The 20372-nt window shown below is 44.0% G+C and overlaps 1 protein-coding gene across 2 annotated transcripts in view; it reads right to left on the bottom strand.

Annotated features, from left to right (window-relative positions):
* LOC129860562 (receptor tyrosine-protein kinase erbB-3-like) overlaps nucleotides 1–15939 on the bottom strand; it is a 29393-nt gene extending 13454 nt beyond the window's left edge. The window contains exons 1-12 of one of the 2 annotated variants that reach the window (XM_055931071.1): nucleotides 15441–15939; nucleotides 9433–9587; nucleotides 9059–9245; nucleotides 3494–3628; nucleotides 2941–3003; nucleotides 2142–2260; nucleotides 1660–1801; nucleotides 1412–1525; nucleotides 1002–1119; nucleotides 817–890; nucleotides 598–688; nucleotides 92–100 (exon numbers count right to left, since the gene is read on the bottom strand). In XM_055931071.1, the coding sequence (XP_055787046.1) occupies nucleotides 92–100; nucleotides 598–688; nucleotides 817–890; nucleotides 1002–1119; nucleotides 1412–1525; nucleotides 1660–1801; nucleotides 2142–2260; nucleotides 2941–3003; nucleotides 3494–3628; nucleotides 9059–9245; nucleotides 9433–9587; nucleotides 15441–15519 (1286 nt within the window). In that variant the 5' untranslated portion in view covers nucleotides 15520–15939. The remainder of the gene's footprint in view (nucleotides 1–91; nucleotides 101–597; nucleotides 689–816; nucleotides 891–1001; nucleotides 1120–1411; nucleotides 1526–1659; nucleotides 1802–2141; nucleotides 2261–2940; nucleotides 3004–3493; nucleotides 3629–9058; nucleotides 9246–9432; nucleotides 9588–15440) is intronic. The other variant, XM_055931072.1, reaches the window with a different exon arrangement.
* Nucleotides 15940–20372: the final 4433 nt, after the last annotated feature.

Below are 20372 nucleotides of genomic sequence, written 5' to 3'. Positions count from 1 at the left end.
TCACAACATCACAGTCACAAACTATCTGTGTTAGACAGCCTTGAGGCTATGCTTTGGTTTAGGAAAAAGAGGCAGACGGCACAAGCCATACCTCTTTGCGCTGGAGAGGGACATCGGGAGCAGAGGGGACAGGAGGGTGAGACACAAAGAGAGAGATAGAGGGATTACATACACCTGTGACATGCATGACAGGGGGCTTGGCATGGGCTGTTCACACAAAAAAAGCAGCTTCTGCTATTATTAAAGCAAACAGAGGAGAGCATTAAATGACATATCCGGAGCGAATGACAGGATCGTGTTATATGACAACACATCACAAGGTTTGAGTTATACAGAAATAAGGACTTTCTCGCATTCACACGAACCAGGGGAGGCTGGGGGGAGAAGATATAGGAGGACGGGCTCATTGTAATGGCTGGAATGGAATTCATGGAACGGTATCAAACATGCGTTCCATGTATTCAATTCCAGCCATTACTGTGAGCCCGTCCTCCTATAGCTCCTCCCACCAGCCTCCTCTGACACACACACATACAGTCACACGTGCACACGCACACATAAGCACGCGCGCAAACACACACACACACACAGCCTTACTTGTGAAGAGATCTTCCCTGTATGGTGGTAAGATTGGAGAACACTGACAGATCTGACAACTCTTTAGGCCACGACTGGATGGCTAGGATATCTGGAGAGCAGACACACAGACAATGGTTCAGCAACCTTACTTTACATGCATGCAAATATATGCACCTAGATAACACACGCACACACACATACATGCACACGCACACGCACACGCACACACACACATACCTGTTATCTCCTGGACAGAGCGGAAGACCTCCAGCTTCTTAGGGTCCAGAGGTGGGATATTCTTATAGTCATCGCTGGAAAACACAGATCAGCTCTACTCCACAGTACACACATGCACCAACGATGAGGACCAATGAAACGATCAGTGGAACCCCAAATGCGCCGTGTTTAATAAACTCACTTACCCAAGAATCCCTGTGACCAGGAAGTGCAGGCTGCCCTGTATCTTAGTGCAGTTGATGAAGCTGTCGATGTTACTAGAGTCCACCGTTTGTCTGTGCTCAGGACCTGTGCCCTCACAGGCTAGATTATGGAACAGGGAGAGAGAGATATTCTCCTCTTTAGTCATGGGAAAACTGTCATCATGGATCTTCGTAACTAACCCACGCGTCAACACCATAACCCCAAAGACCCGCAGTGCATACGTGTATCATTGAGCACACTGTTGTATCAATATGCGCATACCAGACCAAAAACGATAGAAATAACCACATGCAATCCTTGCACAAACTACCTGCATAATCTAGCAGCAGTAAATCAACAGCCATTGAAAGTGAATGGAGACCTGGTGGACGTAATTGACTGCTGGATCTACCTTTAGGGCACAGTCCTCCACAGAGCTCACACTGCCTCTGACCAGTCCTCTCCACCTCCTTCTTGTCTGGAGGACAGCCACTCACACAGGAGCTGCCATCCACCACGAAGTGGGCTGCGCAGGGGAAAGAGGGAGGGGGGAGAGAGAGAGGAGACAGGGAGGAAGAAGGGAGGGAGGTAAGACATATGGAACTCAAAAGGAAGAATGTTATAATACCAATGGAATACACACACAGGGAGGGTACTCACTGGGGCAGTGGGAGACACAGATGGATCCGTACTGATACTTGGCGTTGGGGTTCGTCTCCATCTGAAACGTCTGCTTGTTGTAGATCAGAGTCTGGGGACACTGGGGCACACAGGACCTGGAGTCGTTGAAGTGGCCGCACGCCTGGGAGTCGGGAGGTAGACACACACAAGCACATACGCACATGCACATGGGTGCGCACACACAAACACATATACAGGAATGAATCACAAACTGCTTTACTGTATCAATCTTATTAGGCTTAAAAGGGCTACTCCATCACTTAAAAGAGAGCGGGAAAGAAAGAGCGAGACAGAGAGAGAGAAAGAGAGAGAGAGACAGAGAGAGAGAGTGAGAGAGAGAGAGACAGAGAGAGAGTGTGTGAGAGAGAGAGATACCGAGCGAGAGAGACAGAGAGAGAGAGACAGCGAGAGAGAGACAGCGAGAGAGAGACAGAGAGACAGAGGCAGTACTCATCACTCACAAAGCAGTCCATATCCTGAGGTCCATTACAGCCGCCTGCACACTCTATGTGACAGCAGTCCCTGGGACTGGTCCCGAAACAACGACCGTTACACTGAGGGGCGCACACTGTCTTAGTCACTGAGGGGGACAGAGGAGGGTTAGTGAGGGGACAGTATGGTCAACAACATGTCACAAACCACAAAGAGAGAGAGTGGGAAGAAAGTAGACAGTGTGAGTGAGAGAACTGGAAATAGAGTAAGGGATAGAGAGAGGAGAAGAGAGAGAGAGATTGAGAATGACCATCCAGAGACCATTCAGAGACCATCCAGAGACCATTCAGAGACCATTCAGAGACCATTCAGAGACCATCCAGAGACCATTCAGAGACCATTCAGAGACCATCCAGAGACCATTCAGAGACCATTCAGAGACCATTCAGAGACCATCCAGAGACCATCCAGAGACCATCCAGAGACCATTCAGAGACCATTCAGAGACCATCCAGAGACCATTCAGAGACCATTCAGAGACCATCCAGAGACCATTCAGAGACCATCCAGAGACCATCCAGAGACCATCCAGAGACCATTCAGAGACCATTCAGAGACCATTCAGAGACCATTCAGAGACCATCCAGAGACCATTCAGACACCATTCAGAGACCATTCAGAGACCATCCAGAGACCATTCAGAGACCATCCAGAGACCATCCAGAGACCATCCAGAGACCATCCAGAGACCATTCAGAGACCATTCAGAGACCATTCAGAGACAATTCAGAGACCATTCAGAGGCAGAGCAGGCAGAGATGAACTTACAGATCTGGCAGTGCACTTCATCAGGCCCCCAGCAGTTCTCCCCACAGGAGGGGTGACAAGGCCCTACAGATAATGGAACATCATTATCAGTCAGATATAGCAGCCAATGGCCGACCCAGGAATAGTGGTCAAAGAGGTCAAAGTTCATGCTCTAGCCAGAGTTCGGAATCTCAACCGGAATGCTGATCTCTTTTTTTATTTTCCAAATACATCAGATCAGGCTCTAATCAAATCAAAATCAAATCAAATGTTATTTGTCCATATAAATAGTCTGGGTGGCCATTTGATTAATTGTTCAGCAAAATCAAATCAAATCAAATCAAATTTTATTTGTCACATACACATGGTTGGCATGTGTATGTGACAAATAACATTTGATTTGATTTGATTTTGCTGAACAAGTCTTATGGCTTGGGGGTAGAAGCTGTTAAGGAGCCTTTTGGACCTAGACTTGGCGTTCCGGTACTGCTTGCCTTGCTGTAGCAGAGAGAACAGTCTATGACTTGGGTCATAGCTCTAACTACATGTCCTATTATAATGGACAGACACTGACCTCTCTCGCCGTTCAACTGGATGTCAATGGGAGCCTTGGCCCTATCCCTGTCCCTCACAATATCATCCCAGTTCACCCAGGGACCATAGCTCAGGAACCTGTTGTGGACGATCTGGACACCTCCCTCCAGAATCTCTGTAGAGAGAGTGAGTAAGAGAGAGGGAGAGAGAAAGTGAGGGAGAGAGAGGGAGAGAGAAAAATCAGTTGGCAGGAATTCTACAGGGAGACAGTTCCAATTTGACTCTCCTTACATTAAACAATAACCCAGACTTGCTGGAGCATGTAGGAAGAACCTGCTCTTTTCTGGGAAGCTGGAGGGTTTGTGTAAGATGTTAGACACATGTACACAAGCACACAGATACAACTTAAGGTGAAACCCTGTGCTGTTGGTAATACTGGAAACTCTGCTTTCACAGTATAGGTAGCGTCCCAAATGGTGAATGATTCCTTATATATTCCCTATATGGTGCACAAACTTTGAACGAAGCCTATGCTTTATAAAGGGAATTAGGTTGCCATTTGGGATGCACGCATAGAGTCATTAATCAGATCTTCACCATCAACCCTCCCTCTTTCCCCCACCTCAACCCCCCTTCTCACCCCCTCTCCCCCTCGCCATGCTACACTACACACCTGTCTGCACACTGAGGGTGTGGTGTATGTACTACAGTAACCCCAAGAGATTCCTAGCTACTGCCTCCCACACACTCCAAACACCACATAATGTCTTCTCAAGTATTCCACTTTGCACATTGGTAAGAGCAAACACATTACACATATTACATCGTTTGTCCTCCTTGTCTGGACTATCCTATTCTCTTCTGTTCTCTCTGTCATTTCTCCTCCGTCCACCCTCTTTTGTTTCTCCTCATTAAATTGGTATTCTTTTAGTTCTCTCTCTAAGATTAGGGTTACGGTTAGGGTTGTGGTTGGGGCTAGGGTAGAACGGGGATGTGGACAATAGGCTAGGGTTATGGTTGTGGTTGGGGCTAGGGTTGAACAGGGATGTGGACATGAAGCTAGGGTTATGGTTGTGGTTGGGGCTAGGGTTGAACGGGGATGTGGACATGAAGCTAGGGTTAGGGTTGTGGTTGGGGCTAGGGTTGAACGGGGATGTGGACATGAAGCTAGGGTTATGGTTGTGGTTGGGGCTAGGGTTGAACGGGGATGTGGACATGAAGCTAGGGTTAGGGTTGTGGTTGGGGCTAGGGTTGAACGGGGATGTGGACATGAAGCTAGGGTTATGGTTGTGGTTAGGGTTAGGGTAGAACGGGGATGTGGACAATAGGCTAGGGTTATGGTTGTGGTTAGGGCTAGGGTTGAACGGAGATGTGGACATGATGCTAGGGTTAGGGTTGTGGTTGGGGTTAGGGTTGAACGAGGATGTGGACATGAAGCTAGGGTTAGGGTTGTGGTTGGGGCTAGGGTAGAACGGGGATGTGGACATGAAGCTAGGGTTAGGGTTGTGGTTGGGGCTAGGGTTGAACGGGGATGTGGACATGAAGCTAGGGTTAGGGTTGTGGTTGGGGTTAGGGTTGAACGGGGATGTGGACATGAAGCTAGGGTTAGGGTTGTGGTTCGGGCTAGGGTAGAACGGGGATGTGGACATGAAGCTAGGGTCAGGGTTGTGGTTAGGGTTAGGGTTAGGGTTGAACGGGGATGTGGACATGAAGCTAGGGTCAGGGTTGTGGTTAGGGTTAGGGTTAGGGTTGAACGGGGATGTGGACATGAAGCTAGGGTTATGGTTGTGGTTGGGGCTAGGGTTGAACGGGGATGTGGACATGAAGCTAGGGTTAGGGTTGTGGTTGGGGCTAGGGTAGAACGGGGATGTGGACATGATGCTAGGGTTAAGGTTGTGGTTGGGGCTAGGGTAGAACGGGGATGTGGACATGATGCTAGGGTTAAGGTTGTGGTTGGGGCTAGGGTAGAACGGGGATGTGGACATGAAGCTAGGGTTAGGGTTGTGGTTGGGGCTAGGGTTGAACGGGGATGTGGACATGATGCTAGGGTTAAGGTTGTGGTTGGGGCTAGGGTAGAACGGGGATGTGGACATGATGCTAGGGTTAAGGTTGTGGTTGGGGCTAGGGTAGAACGGGGATGTGGACATGATGCTAGGGTTAAGGTTGTGGTTGGGGCTAGGGTAGAACGGGGATGTGGACATGAAGCTAGGGTTAAGGTTGTGGTTGGGGCTAGGGTAGAACGGGGATGTGGACATGATGCTAGGGTTATGGTTGTGGTTGGGGCTAGGGTAGAACGGGGATGTGGACATGAAGCTAGGGTTAAGGTTGTGGTTGGGGCTAGGGTAGAACGGGGATGTGGACATGATGCTAGGGTTAAGGTTGTGGTTGGGGCTAGGGTAGAACGGGGATGTGGACATGAAGCTAGGGTTAAGGTTGTGGTTGGGGCTGTGTTTAGGGTAATACTTTAATTAGACTGCTAAATAGTCAATTAATGGTACCTGAACAATCTGCACTGACTATCTTACACTGACCCTACGCTCACTCACTAGACTTTATATACACACCATATACACACCATATACACTACACTGTCACTCCCACACAAAAGCCTCACCCATTCAAATAATATACTCACACACTTTTACACTCATCATATGCTGCTGCTACTCTGTTCTTTATTTTACTCTTATTATTATCAATCCTCATGTCTAGTCACTATACCCTGCCTTCATGTACATATCTACCTCAAATACCTTATTATTATCTATCCTGATGCCTAGTCACTTTACCCTGCCTTCATGTACATATCTACCTCAAATACCTTATTATTATTATCTATCCTGATGTCTAGTCACTTTACCCTGCCTTCATGTATGTACATATCTACCTCAAATACCTTATTATTATCTATCCTGATGTCTAGTCACTTTACCCTGCCTTCATGTATGTACATATCTACCTCAAATACCTTATTATTATCTATCCTGATGCCTAGTCACTTTACCCTGCCTTCATGTACATATCTACCTCAAATACCTTATTATTATCTATCCTGATGTCTAGTCACTTTACCCTGCCTTCATGTACATATCTACCTCAAATACCTTATTATTATCTATCCTGATGTCTAGTCACTTTACCCTGCCTTCATGTACATGTCTACCTCAAATACCTTATTATTATCTATCCTGATGCCTAGTCACTTTACCCTGCCTTCATGTACATATCTACCTCAAATACCTTATTATTATCTATCCTGATGTCTAGTCACTTTACCCTGCCTTCATGTACATATCTACCTCAAATACCTTATTATTATCTATCCTGATGCCTAGTCACTTTACCCTGCCTTCATGTACATATCTACCTCAAATACCTTATTATTATCTATCCTGATGCCAAGTCACTTTACCCTGCCTTCATGTATATATCTACCTCAAATACCTTATTATTATCTGTCCTGATGCCTAGTCACTTTACCCTGCCTTCATGTACATATCTACCTCAAATACCTTATTATTATCTATCCTGATGCCTAGTCACTTTACCCTGCCTTCATGTACATATCTACCTCAAATACCTTATTATTATCTATCCTGATGCCTAGTCACTTTACCCTGCCTTACCCTGCCTTATCCTGCCTTTTTACATATCTACCTCAATACCTCGTACCTCTGCACATTGATCTGGTACTGGTACTCCCTGTATATAGCTCCACATTGATCTGGTACTGGTACTCCCTGTATATAGCTACACATTGATCTGTAACTGGTGCTTCCTGTATATAGCTCCACATTGATCTGGTACTCCCTGTATATAGCTCCACATTGATCTGGTACTGGTACTCCCTGTATATAGCTCCACATTGATCTGGTACTCCCTGTATATAACTCCACATTGATCTGGTACTGGTACTCCCTGTATATAGCTCCACATTGATCTGGTACTGGTACTCCCTGTATATAGCTCCACATTGATCTGGTACTCCCTGTATATAACTCCATATTGATCTGGTACTGGTACTCCCTGTATATAACTCCACATTGATCCGGTACTCCCTGTATATAGCTCCACATTGATCTGGTACTCCCTGTATATAACTCCTTATTGATCTGGTACTGGTACTCCCTGTATATAGCTCCACATTGATCCGGTACTCCCTGTATATAGCTCCACATTGATCTGGTACTCCCTGTATATAGCTCCACATTGATCTGGTACTGGTACTCCCTGTATATAGCTCCACATTGATCTGGTACTGGTACTCCCTGTATATAGCTCCACATTGATCTGGTACTCCCTGTATATAGCCACACATTGATCTGGTACTGGTACTCCCTGTATATAGCTCCACATTGATCTGGTACTCCTTGTATATAGCCACACATTGATCTGGTACTGGTACTTTCTGTATATAGCTCCACATTGATCTGGTACTGGTTCTCCCTGTACATAACTCCACATTGATCTGGTACTGGTACTCCCTGTATATAGCTCCACATTGATCTGGTACTGGTACTCCCTGTATATAGCTCCACATTGATCTGGTACTGGTACTCCCTGTATATAACTTCACATAGATCTGGTACTGGTACTCCCTGTATATAGCTCCACATTGATCTGGTACTCCCTGTATATAACTTCACATAGATCTGGTACTGGTACTCCCTGTATACAGCTCCACATTGATCTGGTACTGGTACTCCCTGTATATAGCTCCACATTGATCTGGTACTGATACTCCCTGTATATAACTTCACATAGATCTGGTACTGGTACTCCCTGTATATAGCTCCACATTGATCTGGTACTCCCTGTATATAGCTCCACATTGATCTGGTACTGATACTCCCTGTATATAGCTCCACATTGATCTGGTACTGGTACTCCCTGTATATAGCTCCACATTGATCTGGTACTCCCTGTATATAACTCCACATTGATCTGGTACTGGTACTCCCTGTATATAGCTCCACATTGATCTGGTACTGGTACTCCCTGTATATAGCTCCACATTGATCTGGTACTGGTACTCCCTGTATATAACTCCACATTGATCTGGTACTGGTACTCCCTGTATATAGCTCCACATTGATCTGGTACTGGTACTCCCTGTATATAGCTCCACATTGATCTGGTACTCCCTGTATGTAACTCCACATTGATCTGGTACTCCCTGTATATAACTCCACATTGATCTGGTACTTCCTGTATATAGCTCCATTCTTGTGTATTTTATTTTATTCCTCTTCTTTTAGTTACTATTTATTTGTATTAATTCTTTTTTTTAAACTTAGCATTGTTAGGAAAGGTCCGTAGTCAAGCATTTCACTATAAAGCCTACACCAGTTGTATTCAGTGCATGTGATAAATAACGTTTGATTTCATTTGATTTGTATCCTACTTTAAATCCTTGTCCTCTTTGGACCTGTGTGGTACTGGAGCTTCACTCTGCCTGGCTCTCTCTTTGACCCAGGGTAGCACCGGTTCAATTTATCCACTATCCCTCCTTCTCACCTCTACTCTTTCCTTCTGTACTCTCCTCTCTCATCTTCCTCTACCCACTCCCTCCTCATCTCCTCCACCCCTTCCTCCCTCTCCTCACCGGTGAGGTGTGTGAGTCCCAGGTGCTGCAGGCCATTGGAGCCCTGCTTGGGGTAGTTGAGGAACACAGAGAGGGCGAAGCCCCGGTCGTACAGGCTGTTACCACGGATCACACGCAGCTGTTCCAGAGGCAGCCGTCTGAAGTGGTTCATGGCGATTAGGATGTAGCCTGTTACCTCTCTGATGGTCTGGACGGACAGGAGTTAGAATAAGGTTAGAGACAGTCACATTAACAGATTACCTCGATTGCCAGTAGAGGCCTGATGGACATGTCTCATGGATTAGAAGAAGAAGACAAAGATGAAGAAGATGACAACAACAACAACAAAAACAAGAACAAGAACAGAGAATAGAACACAGTGGCTGCTCTCTCACCCCTAGGAAAGAGAAGTCCCAGTCACTTTCTATCTGGGTGATCTCCAGGTTACCCATAATAATCTCGCAGCCTGTGTAGCGGTCCTTGATCAGGTTGTACTGGTTCTCCTGAGATCCTGTGGAGCTCAGCCCATTCTGGGTACCAGGACACACCACTGAGGAAACACACACAGGGAAGAAGGGGCATCACACTACAGACGGTTTGTTGTCAGAGTTGTTCATATAATGAATCGGTCAAATTCCATAGCACTTTTCTACAAATACTTATGTCACAACGTGCTCAACAGACTTAGTGTACCTGGACATTTGGATTCATCGCGTTGATGAGTGATCTATAATTGTGATGAATAATCTATTGGCACTTTGTCTGATGTTTTGTACATTGATTTGTCTGAAACGTGTCTGTAGCAGTGTCTGTAGCAGTGTTTGATGTTATATCTGTTGATATGTCTGAAACGTGTCTGTAGCTGTGTTTGATGTTAAATCTGTTGATATGTCTGAAACGTGTCTGTAGCAGTGTCTGTAGCTGTGTTTGATGTTAAATCTGTTGATATGTCTGAAACGTGTCTGTAGCAGTGTCTGTAGCTGTGTTTGATGTTAAATCTGTTGATATGTCTGAAACGTGTCTGGAGCAGTGTTTGATGTTATATCTGTTGATATGTCTGAAACGTGTCAGTAGCTGTGTTTGACGTTATATCTGTTTATATGTCTGAAACGTGTCTGTAGCAGTGTCTGTAGCTGTGTTTGATATTATATCTGTTGATATGTCTGAAACGTGTCTGTAGCTGTGTTTGATGTTAAATCTGTTGATATGTCTGAAATGTGTCTGTAGCTGTGTTTGATGTTTTATCTGTTGAAATGTCTGAAACATGTTTGGAGCAGTGTTTGATGTTATATCTGTTGATATGTCTGAAAAGTGTCTGTAGCTGTGTTTGATGTTGTATCTGTTGATATGTCTGAAACGTGTCTGTAGCTGTGTTTGATGTTTTATCTGTTGAAATGTCTGAAACGTGTCTGTAGCTGTGTTTGATGTTAAATCTGTTGATATGTCTGAAACGTGTCTGTAGTTGTGTTTGATGTTTTATCTGTTGAAATGTCTGAAACATGTCTGGAGCTGTGTTTGATGTTATATCTGTTGATGTGTCTGAAACGTGTCTGTAGCAGTGTCTGTAGCTGTGTTTGATGTTAGATCTGTTGATATGTCTGAAACATGTCTGGAGCAGTGTTTGATGTTAAATCTGTTGATATGTCTTAAACGTGTCTGTAGCTGTGTTTGATGTTATATCTGTTGATATGTCTGAAACGTGTCTGTAGCTGTGTTTGATGTTATATCTGTTGATATGTCTGAAACGTGTCTGGAGCTGTGTTTGATGTTATATCTGTTGATATGTCTGAAACGTGTCTGGAGCAATGTCTGTAGCTGTGTTTGATGTTAAATCTGTTGATATGTCTGAAATGTGTCTGGAGCAGTGTTTGATGTTATATCTGTTGATGTGTCTGAAACGTGTCTGTAGCAGTGTCTGTAGCTGTGTTTGATGTTAGATCTGTTGATATGTCTGAAACATGTCTGGAGCAGTGTTTGATGTTAAATCTGTTGATATGTCTGAAACGTGTCTGGAGCAGTGTTTGATGTTATATCTGTTGATATGTCTTAAACGTGTCTGTAGCAATGTCTGTAGCTGTGTTTGATGTTAAATCTGTTGATATGTCTGAAACGTGTCTGTAGCAGTGTCTGTAGCTGTGTTTGATGTTAAATCTGTTGCTATGTCTGAAACGTGTCTGTAGCTGTGTTTGATGTTTTATCTGTTGAAATGTCTGAAACATGTTTGGAGCAGTGTTTGATGTTATATCTGTTGATATGTCTGAAACGTGTCTGTAGCTGTGTTTGATGTTTTATCTGTTGATATGTCTGAAACGTGTCTGTAGCTGTGTTTGATGTTTTATCTGTTGATATGTCTGAAACGTGTCTGTAGCTGTGTTTGATGTTAAATCTGTTGATATGTCTGAAACGTGTCTGTAGCTGTGTTTGATGTTTTATCTGTTGAAATGTCTGAAACGTGTCTGGAGCAGTGTTTGATGTTAAATCTGTTGATATGTCTTAAACGTGTCTGTAGCTGTGTTTGATGTTAAATCTGTTGATATGTCTGAAACGTGTCTGTAGCTGTGTTTGATGTTTTATCTGTTGAAATGTCTGAAACATGTTTGGAGCAGTGTTTGATGTTTTATCTGTTGATATGTCTGAAACGTGTCTGTAGCTGTGTTTGATGTTAAATCTGTTGATATGTCTGAAACGTGTCTGGAGCAGTGTTTGATGTTAAATCTGTTGATATGTCTGAAACGTGTCTGTAGCTGTGTTTGATGTTTTATCTGTTGAAATGTCTGAAACATGTTTGGAGCAGTGTTTGATGTTAAATCTGTTGATATGTCTGAAACGTGTCTGTAGCTGTGTTTGATGTTTTATCTGTTGATATGTCTGAAATGTGTCTGGAGCAGTGTTTGATGTTATATCTGTTGATATGTCTGAAACGTGTCTGGAGCAGTGTTTGAAGCAGTGCAGGCCATAACCCCTCTACATGTAGTGGACCAGGCCTGAGGCTGATAGAGGGTGGATGGGGCGGAACATGGTCTTGCCAGACAAAGAATAGCATTGTAAAGGTCTGAGCTATAAATGTGAACAGTGTGTCCCAGTCAGACTCCAAGTAAGAGTGATGAGTGATACAGTGACAGATAGTACTTCTGTGTGTGCGTGTGTGTGTGTGTGTGTGTGTGTGTGTGTGTGTGTGTGTGTGTGTGTGTGTGTGTGTGTGCGTGCGTGCGTGCGTGCGTGCGTGTGTGTGATAGAGGACCCACAGTGCTGAGATCATGGTAATGGGACAAAAGGCCATGTGTGAGAGGAGAGCTCCAGTCTGGTCAATGGAGGGGAGATAGAGAGGCAGGAAGGAGACATGGAGATCATCTCTTATTTTCCACTTATAACAGTCACATTCACAGATATTGTGCAGTGTAAGCTCTACACATTCACCGTAACATCTCTCTATGTGGTGCAGACACATTCATGGCGGATATGCATATGCTGAATGTGTAGGGAAGGCTCCTCCAATCGAAACAGCATCAAAACACACAACACCGTATTGACACATTCTATCATATTTTGGCTACATTATGCATGCACATTGTGCATCTGCAGATACACAATAGTTGAGAAGGATATCCTTCCCCCAAAGGTCGACAATCCACAGGAGACAAAACAAATCTACTATACAGTACTGTCATCTAAATCTATTCCATAGCTATTCCACCCGAGCAGTTGCATGCGTGACTGGACACAATGAAATTAAACTGTTCTTCCTTATTAATACATTAGTCATTAGCTTCAACTGTCTCGATTGTGTTGGCAGCTGTAGCTCACAATTGAATGGGAACACCTTATCACTACATCGTGGGTGCTCTTCTTATCAGTAGCTTGTGAATGATATCAGAGGATGACTAACACATGGAGAGGTGAAGGTTGACAAGGATGGCTCTTAAAGTGTTGAGAAGTCTCGGAGGCGTGCGCACTCACATAGAAGGACTTATGCATGCGCACGTACGTACACAGGCACGTACTTACGCACACACACACACACACATCCTATGGATAATCCATATCTTTGTACACTCGTTCATTCACACATAGTCCTGAGCAAATATTGTCCCAGAAGAGGAGTGGAGTTAGAAAGGACAACACAAAGCACCTAATCCAGCCACGGCACACACTGACTCGGGCTCAAAGGGCAGTTTGAGCCCTCTGCAAACACATAGATGGGAGTGTGGACTGGACAGAAAAAAAAGAGAGAGTGAGGAAAAATCCATCAGGAAGTAAAATATAGACGGATGCACGCGCACACAAGCACATATTCCTATTTTGCTTTAAGCATCGAAGCATGCGCCACTGAAATGATCTCTTATCTACCAGAGAATTGGGATGTCACGTTAATAACTAGTCAATTCCAACATGAACTGCAAAATACACAAACTACAACCAACTATTGTATACACCCAACTCAACGCTCCTCACTGGTAAACAACCGCCAGCAGTCCCTCAAAGCAACAAGTGTCATCAATTTGAATGAGCCAATTGACCTCCAGTGTCCTTTACAACAGGGGCAATATACTCTCAGTCACTTGTGTCCCCTGACACAGGATATCAGCTCTATGTGTGTGGCACAGTGCCAGCACTGGCTAAATGGCTGACATATAACTGCAATCAGAAAGGCTTATTACAGTGTGGTAATGGGTGTAGCAAAAATTCCCTCCTCTGAGAGAAGAACAGAGCAGCTATCTGACCTCTAAAATAGGAAAGGGAAGGGGGGGAGTGAGAGAGCTAGGGGAGAGACCGGAGATCGAGAGAGAGAGAGCGAGAGAGAGACAGAGAGCTGGAGCTAGAGAGACAGAGAGAGCAATAAAGAGAGAGAGAGAGAGAGAGAGACAGAGAGAGCGAGAGAGAGCATGTGCGACAAGAGCGCGCGAGAGAGAGAGAGAGAGAGAGAGAGAGAGAGAGAGAGAGAGAGAGAGAGAGAGAGAGAGAGAGAGAGAGAGAGAGAGAGAGGGATAGAGAGAGAAAGAACAAGGAACGGTAGAGTGAGAATGAAGAAAGAAAGATAGAAAGAAAAAGAGAGAAGGATATAAAAGGTTTTGGTTAATGACTGAAACGGTCAACTGAACACCCCCCAAGAGGTGCTTAATGAGGCATATACTGAGTCAACCTTGTCATAGTCTACACACAATAGGACATTGTCTACCTTAATTGAGTCTACATGTTCTTGTCCCACTAAACAGCCCATGAGTTGCATTAAACCAACCAGAGGTTTCCCACTTTCAAGTGAATGAAACAGCACCTAAAACACTAAGGTGTATCATCATCTGAGTCCACCACAACAACCTGACAAACGCCTTGACTGATACTTGTTCTAGTGTTGGAGTTGCTGACCTGTCACTGTCAGGACCACAGGTACTTGTGCTGTGTTCAGGTGTTCTGCTGTGTTCTACTGTTCTGCTCTACTGTGACTGAAGAGAGCAAACAGGTGATTCCTCTACAGTCACCAAGACCAGGAGATAGACCAACACATCCTCTCACGTGAAACGGGAAAATAACAGTGAACAGTGTATCAGTGTTTTGTTACTTGTGGTGTTTTATGTTTTTGTGTGGGCCCCAGGAAGAATAGCTGCTGCTTCGGCAAAAGCTATTGGGGATCCGAATTAAACCAAACCAAACTTTGGGAACAGGAATGTAACCTCTTGAGAAATAGACTTTTGTTTGTGTGTGTGTGTGTGTGTGTGTGTGTGTGTGTGTGCGTGCGTGCGTGCGTGTGTGTGTATGTGTGTGTGTGTGTGTGTGTGTGTGTGTCTGTGTGTGTGTGTGTGTGTGTGTGTGTGTGTGTGTGTGTGTGTGTGTGTGTGTGTGTGTGTGTGTGTGTGTCTGTGTCTGTGTCTGTGTCTGTGTGTGTGTGTGTGTGTGTGTGTGTGTGTGTGTCTGTGTCTGTGTCTGTGTCTGTGTGTGTGTGTGTGTGTGTGTGTGTGTGTGTGTGGTTTGGTTTTACTACCAGAAGTCTAGGATAGTAAAACAAGGAAAATTTGGACCAGTGGGGACATTTTGCTGGCCCCCACAAGGAAAATGGCTATTTTAGGCTTAGGGGTTAGGTTTAGGGTTACATCTAGGGTTAGGGTTAGGAGTTAGGTTGAGTTTTAAGGTTAAGGTTAGCGTTAGGTTACGGGTTAAGGTTTAGGGGTAGGGGTTATGGAAAATAGGATTTTGAATGGGAATCAAGGATAGTAAAACAAACGTGTGTGTGTGATACATTCTCATGAAAAAAATAAAAACAATTCAAGAATGCTTGATTAAAAGAGTATGAACAGCCTATAGACACTGAACTGATTTCCTGGTTTACAACTCTATATGCGAAGTTTGTGGTTGATTATTTTGGCTATTTGATTTAGTGACACATATCACCATTCATAAAATCACCTACCTTCCTGTGTTTGAGACGACGTGTGCTGTAGATATGATATAAACATAACACACAGAACGGACACCTGCCAACAGTCCATGCTTAGGTCCAAACCAGTCCAATAATAACCATGTCCAGGTCGAGCAGGTCGGTTTAATCCCCAAAATGTCCTCGATTTGTTAATGAGACGTTTGTTTTTAAAAGCAATAAAAATCAGCAAATTATGGCTTCAAGATAGATTTTCAGAAGACTCAAGTCCACTTTCAGTTGATGCTAGTCCAAGTTTCAGTATCACGGTGACTTCAGCTTTCACTGGAATACGTAGCCTAAAGTTAATTTACAATGTTGCAATATCTTGAAACAACAACAAAAAACATAAACGATTTTGATTTTTTTTGTTGTTGATACAATTCTGATATGGTGCGTCAATTTCGGAGTTTGGCAAACGTGAACTAGTTTTTTTTACGCTCAGCTCTCACTCCCTAGCAGTGATCCACACCAGACAGCTCACTTGATTGGCCAGATCAGTTTGTTTTACAGATCGGAGGTCGTTCCTTCTGAGCGCTGAGAAAATCCATTTCATGTGGCTACTGTAAAACATTTCCAGAATATTTGCAACGAATAAAAGGTCAAGGATTCATCTGATATACAATTATATGAAAACAACCATATCTAGACAAATGTGTAAGTCAAATCACAGTAAATACGCGTATTGTAGTAATGTAATAAACCAGTTGATGGATGCGGTTTTCAATCTGGTTATTGCTTGGGTGAATCCTGTATTTAAAATTATTAGGCCTACACAGACATTCAGTTACTCAAATTTGTGAGAATAATAACAAGTGTAGGCTAATAACAACATACTCGCTTATCCATGAAAACACATCTTAATAAAAGCTTAGTAGGCTTCCGAAACTATATAAGAACTGTATTTAGCATAATCCTAAATGTGGGTATTTTTGTTCCATGTAGAGTATTTGGGATGGGACCAGTGTTACTTTCATTCAGTGTCAGGGTTAGGGTCTGAGAGGCTGTGCTGTCTCTATGCAGTGAAGGGCAGTATTGTTCTCCAGCCCTGTCAACTGGTTAATCAGTGCTGCTTTGATACGTATGGAGTAGCCTGTCACAATGGCATCATTGTCAAATGGTCAAGTGACATCTGATCCCAAACCCAGAACATAGAATCTATGCTACAGAAGGGAACACAGAACACACAACACAGAACACAGAACAGGGCCAACATTCCATGGCATGTGACACTCTGAAAAGAGAGCAGCTAACTTCACAGGAAATAAAGAGCTGGTTGTGATGAATATGTAACACAGTGTTGTTATTTCCGTTTCCATAATGAGGGACTATAGATGAGCTGATGTAAAGATATATTCACACGCTTAGACAAAGCATAGGAGGTTGAAAATGTGTAGGAGCAGTGGCATTTGACTGATGTACATGAGTTATAGACACTTATGATACTCATATTACACATATACACTACCGTTCAAAAGTTTGGGGTCCCTTAGAAATGTCCTTGTTTTCCATGAAAACATACATGAAATTAGTTGCAAAATGAATAGGAAATATAGTCAAGACGTTGACAAGGTTATAAATAATGATTTTTAATTGAAATAATAATTAGTGTCTTTCAAACTTTGCTTTCGTCAAAGAATCCTCCACTTGCAGCAATTACAGCCTTGCAGACCTTTGGCATTCTAGTTGTCAATTTGTTGAGGTAATCTGAAGAGATTTCACCCCATGCTTCCTGAAGCACCTCCCACAAATTGGATTGGCTTGATGGGCACTTCTTACTTACCATACGGTCAAGCTGCTCCCACAACAGCTCAATAGGGTTGAGATCCGGTGACTGTGCTGACCACTCCATTATAGACAGAAAACCAACTGACTGCTTCTCCCCTAAATAGTTCTTGCATAGTTTGGAGCTGTGCTTTGGTTCATTGTTCTGTTGTAGGAGGAAATTGGCTCCAATTAAGTGACGTTCACAGGGTATGGCATGGCGTTGCAAAATGGAGGGAAAGCCTTCCTTCTTCAAGATCCCTTTTACCCTGTACAAATCTCCCACTTTACCACCACCAAAGCACCCCCTGACCATCACATTGCCTCCACCATGCTTGACAGATGGCGTCAAAAACTCCTCCAGCATCTTTTCATTTTTTCTGTGTCTCGCGAATGTTCTTCTTTGTGTTCCGAACACCTCAAACTTAGATTTGTCTGTCCTTAACACTTTTTCCCAATCTTCCTCTGTGTTCTTTTGCCAATCTTAATCTTTTCTTTTTATTGGCCGGTCTGAGATATGGCTTTTTCTTTGCAACTCTGCCTAGAAATCCAGCATCCCAGAGTCGCCTCTTCACTGTTGACTTTGAGACTGGTGTTTTGCGGGTACTATTTAATGAACATGTCAGTTGAGGACTTGTGAGGCATCTGTTTCTCAAACTAGACACTCTAATGTACTTGTCCTCTTGCTCAGTTGTGCACCGGGGCCTTCCACTCTTCTTTCTATTCTGGTTAGAGCCAGTTTGCGCTGTTCTGTGAAGGGAGTAGTACACAGCGTTGTACGAGATCTTCAGTTTCTTGGCAATTTCTCTCATGGAATAGCCTTTACTTCTCAGAACAAGAATAGACTGACGAGTTTCAGGAGAAAGTGCTTTGTTTCTGGCTATTTTGAGCCTGTAATCGAACCCACAAATGCTGATGCTCCAGATTCTCAACTAGTCTAAGGCCACCTATGTAGATATTCCATAACAGAATCTGCCGTTTCCAGCTACAATAGTCATTTACAACATTTACACTGTATTTTTTGATCAATTTGATGTTAATTTAATGGACAAAAAATGTGATCCCAAACTTCTGAACGGTGGTGTATATAGACACTTATACAGTATTTATAGATTTGTTTTAAAAAACGTGTAAACATAGTATCTTATTCTTATTCAAACAAATATGTTTATTTTAAAGTAATTTTGATAATTTGAATAGTGGATCCACCTAGTGGCTGCAGGATGTGACCATTTCTCATTTCTCTCAGGGCCTGATTCTGACATAGGAAATTACGCCTTTCCTAGGCACTTCTCAGTAGTTGGTATTCAGACTTACCTTATGAAGGTGCATAATGGGCTTTGCAGGTGTGGTTCCCTTGTGCGCTCTGAATAAATGTAATTCAACTGCTGAAACCCTCTCACTTGCTGGCCAACAGATTTTCTTGTGGAGTTTTCATTCAATAGAGTTTTCAGCAGTGGAGGCTCCTCACAGGAGGAAGGGGAGGACCATCCTCAGTGAATTTTATCAAATTAAAAATAGTGAAACATTTTAAAAGTGATCATTTTTAGATAACACAATACTAAATATATATTCACGTCGAGAAATAATTTAATAAAACGTACCGTTTTGCAATGAAGATCTAGAGTAGCCTCAACAGCAAACTCTGGGGTAGCACCATGGTGTAGGCGAAGGACAGATAGTTTCCGTCCTCCTTTGTGTACACTGACTTCAATACAAAACCTAGGAGGCTTATGGTTCTCACCCCCTTCCATAGACTTACACAGTGGTTATGACATATTCCGGAGGACGTCCTCCAACCTATCAGAGCTCCTGCAGCATGAATCGGCATGTTGTTCACACAATCAAAGGATCACAGAATAAATCTAGTACTGAAAGCATAAGCTGAAAGCATAATGCATAAATGTGGTGAGTAGTTGACACAAAGAGAGAAAAAAAACAATTGTTGAACAGTTTTGAACAAATTAATTTCTTCAAAAATGAAGGAGAAGTAACAGAGAGGGAGAGAGAGATAGTAATATTTCCTTGTATTTTTTTTCCACTTTCGACGGGCCCACCGTCAAACTGCTAAACTGCTTGCTGTACACTGTACTGCATGATTGTAGCGAGTTTACCAGCGTGTTAGTTCTAGCAGCTATGTTGACTATGATGTTAGCTAATATGGTGACAATGGTGTGGGCTGTGTGTAGCGGTTAGTGGTTAAGTTATTAAGTTAGTGGTTAAGTTTTTCCGCCTGGTCACAGATAGCTGTTGTATTGTGAACTGAAGTCCACAATGGTTGGTCCACATGATGAATGGGTGTTCCGCCACCTCCAGCCAGTGCCTCCATTCCTCCAATGCCAGCTTCACCGCGAGAAGCTCATGATTCCCCACATCGTAATTCCTTTCCATGGCATTGAGGCAGTGGGAGAAGAATGTGCAGGGATGTAGGTCCAGGGTAGAACGCTGGGACAGGACTGCCCCCATTCCGACATCAGAAGCATCGGCCTCCACCACAAACTGACGGGAAGGGTCCGGATAAACCAAGATGGGAGCTGTGGTGAAGTGATGTTTGAGGTCCCAGAATGCCCGGTCAGCAGCTGGAGACCACGTGAACGGAACCTTGGGCGAGGTGAGTGCGGATTGGGGGGAAGCCAGGGTGCTGTAACCACGGGTAAAGTGGCGATAGAAGTTGGCAAACCCCAGGAAGCATTGCAGCTGCACCCTGGAAGTAGGCTGGGGCCAATCCACCACTGCTCTCACTTTCCCGGGATCCATTTGCACACTCCCTGCGGCGATGATGAAACCCAGAAAAGGGATGGTGAAACAATGGAACTCGCACTTCTCTGCTTTTACAAATAGCAGGTTCTCTAGGAGGCGTTGGAGAACCTGTCGGGCGTGGGGCACATGTTCTTGGGTGGAACGGGAGAAAATTAGGATGTCATCTAGGTAGACAAAGATGAACAGGTTCAACATGTCGCGGAGAACAGATACTCGTAGTGACCGCTGGCCGTGTTGAAGGCCTTCTTCCACTCGTCCCCTTCCCGTATCCGCACCAGGTGGTAGGCGATCCATAGATCCAGCTTGGAAAACACGGTGGGCCCCTGGAGCGGCTCGAAGGCTGTGCATATGAGTAGTAGCGGGTAGCGGTTCTTCACCGTTATGTCGTGGAGACCCCGGTAG

This window comes from Salvelinus fontinalis, chromosome 8, assembly GCF_029448725.1.
Source record: "Salvelinus fontinalis isolate EN_2023a chromosome 8, ASM2944872v1, whole genome shotgun sequence".
Classification (NCBI taxonomy): Eukaryota; Metazoa; Chordata; class Actinopteri; order Salmoniformes; family Salmonidae; genus Salvelinus; species Salvelinus fontinalis.
Note: the sequence above shows the minus strand (reverse complement) of the source record. Positions and strands in the feature narration are given on the sequence as shown.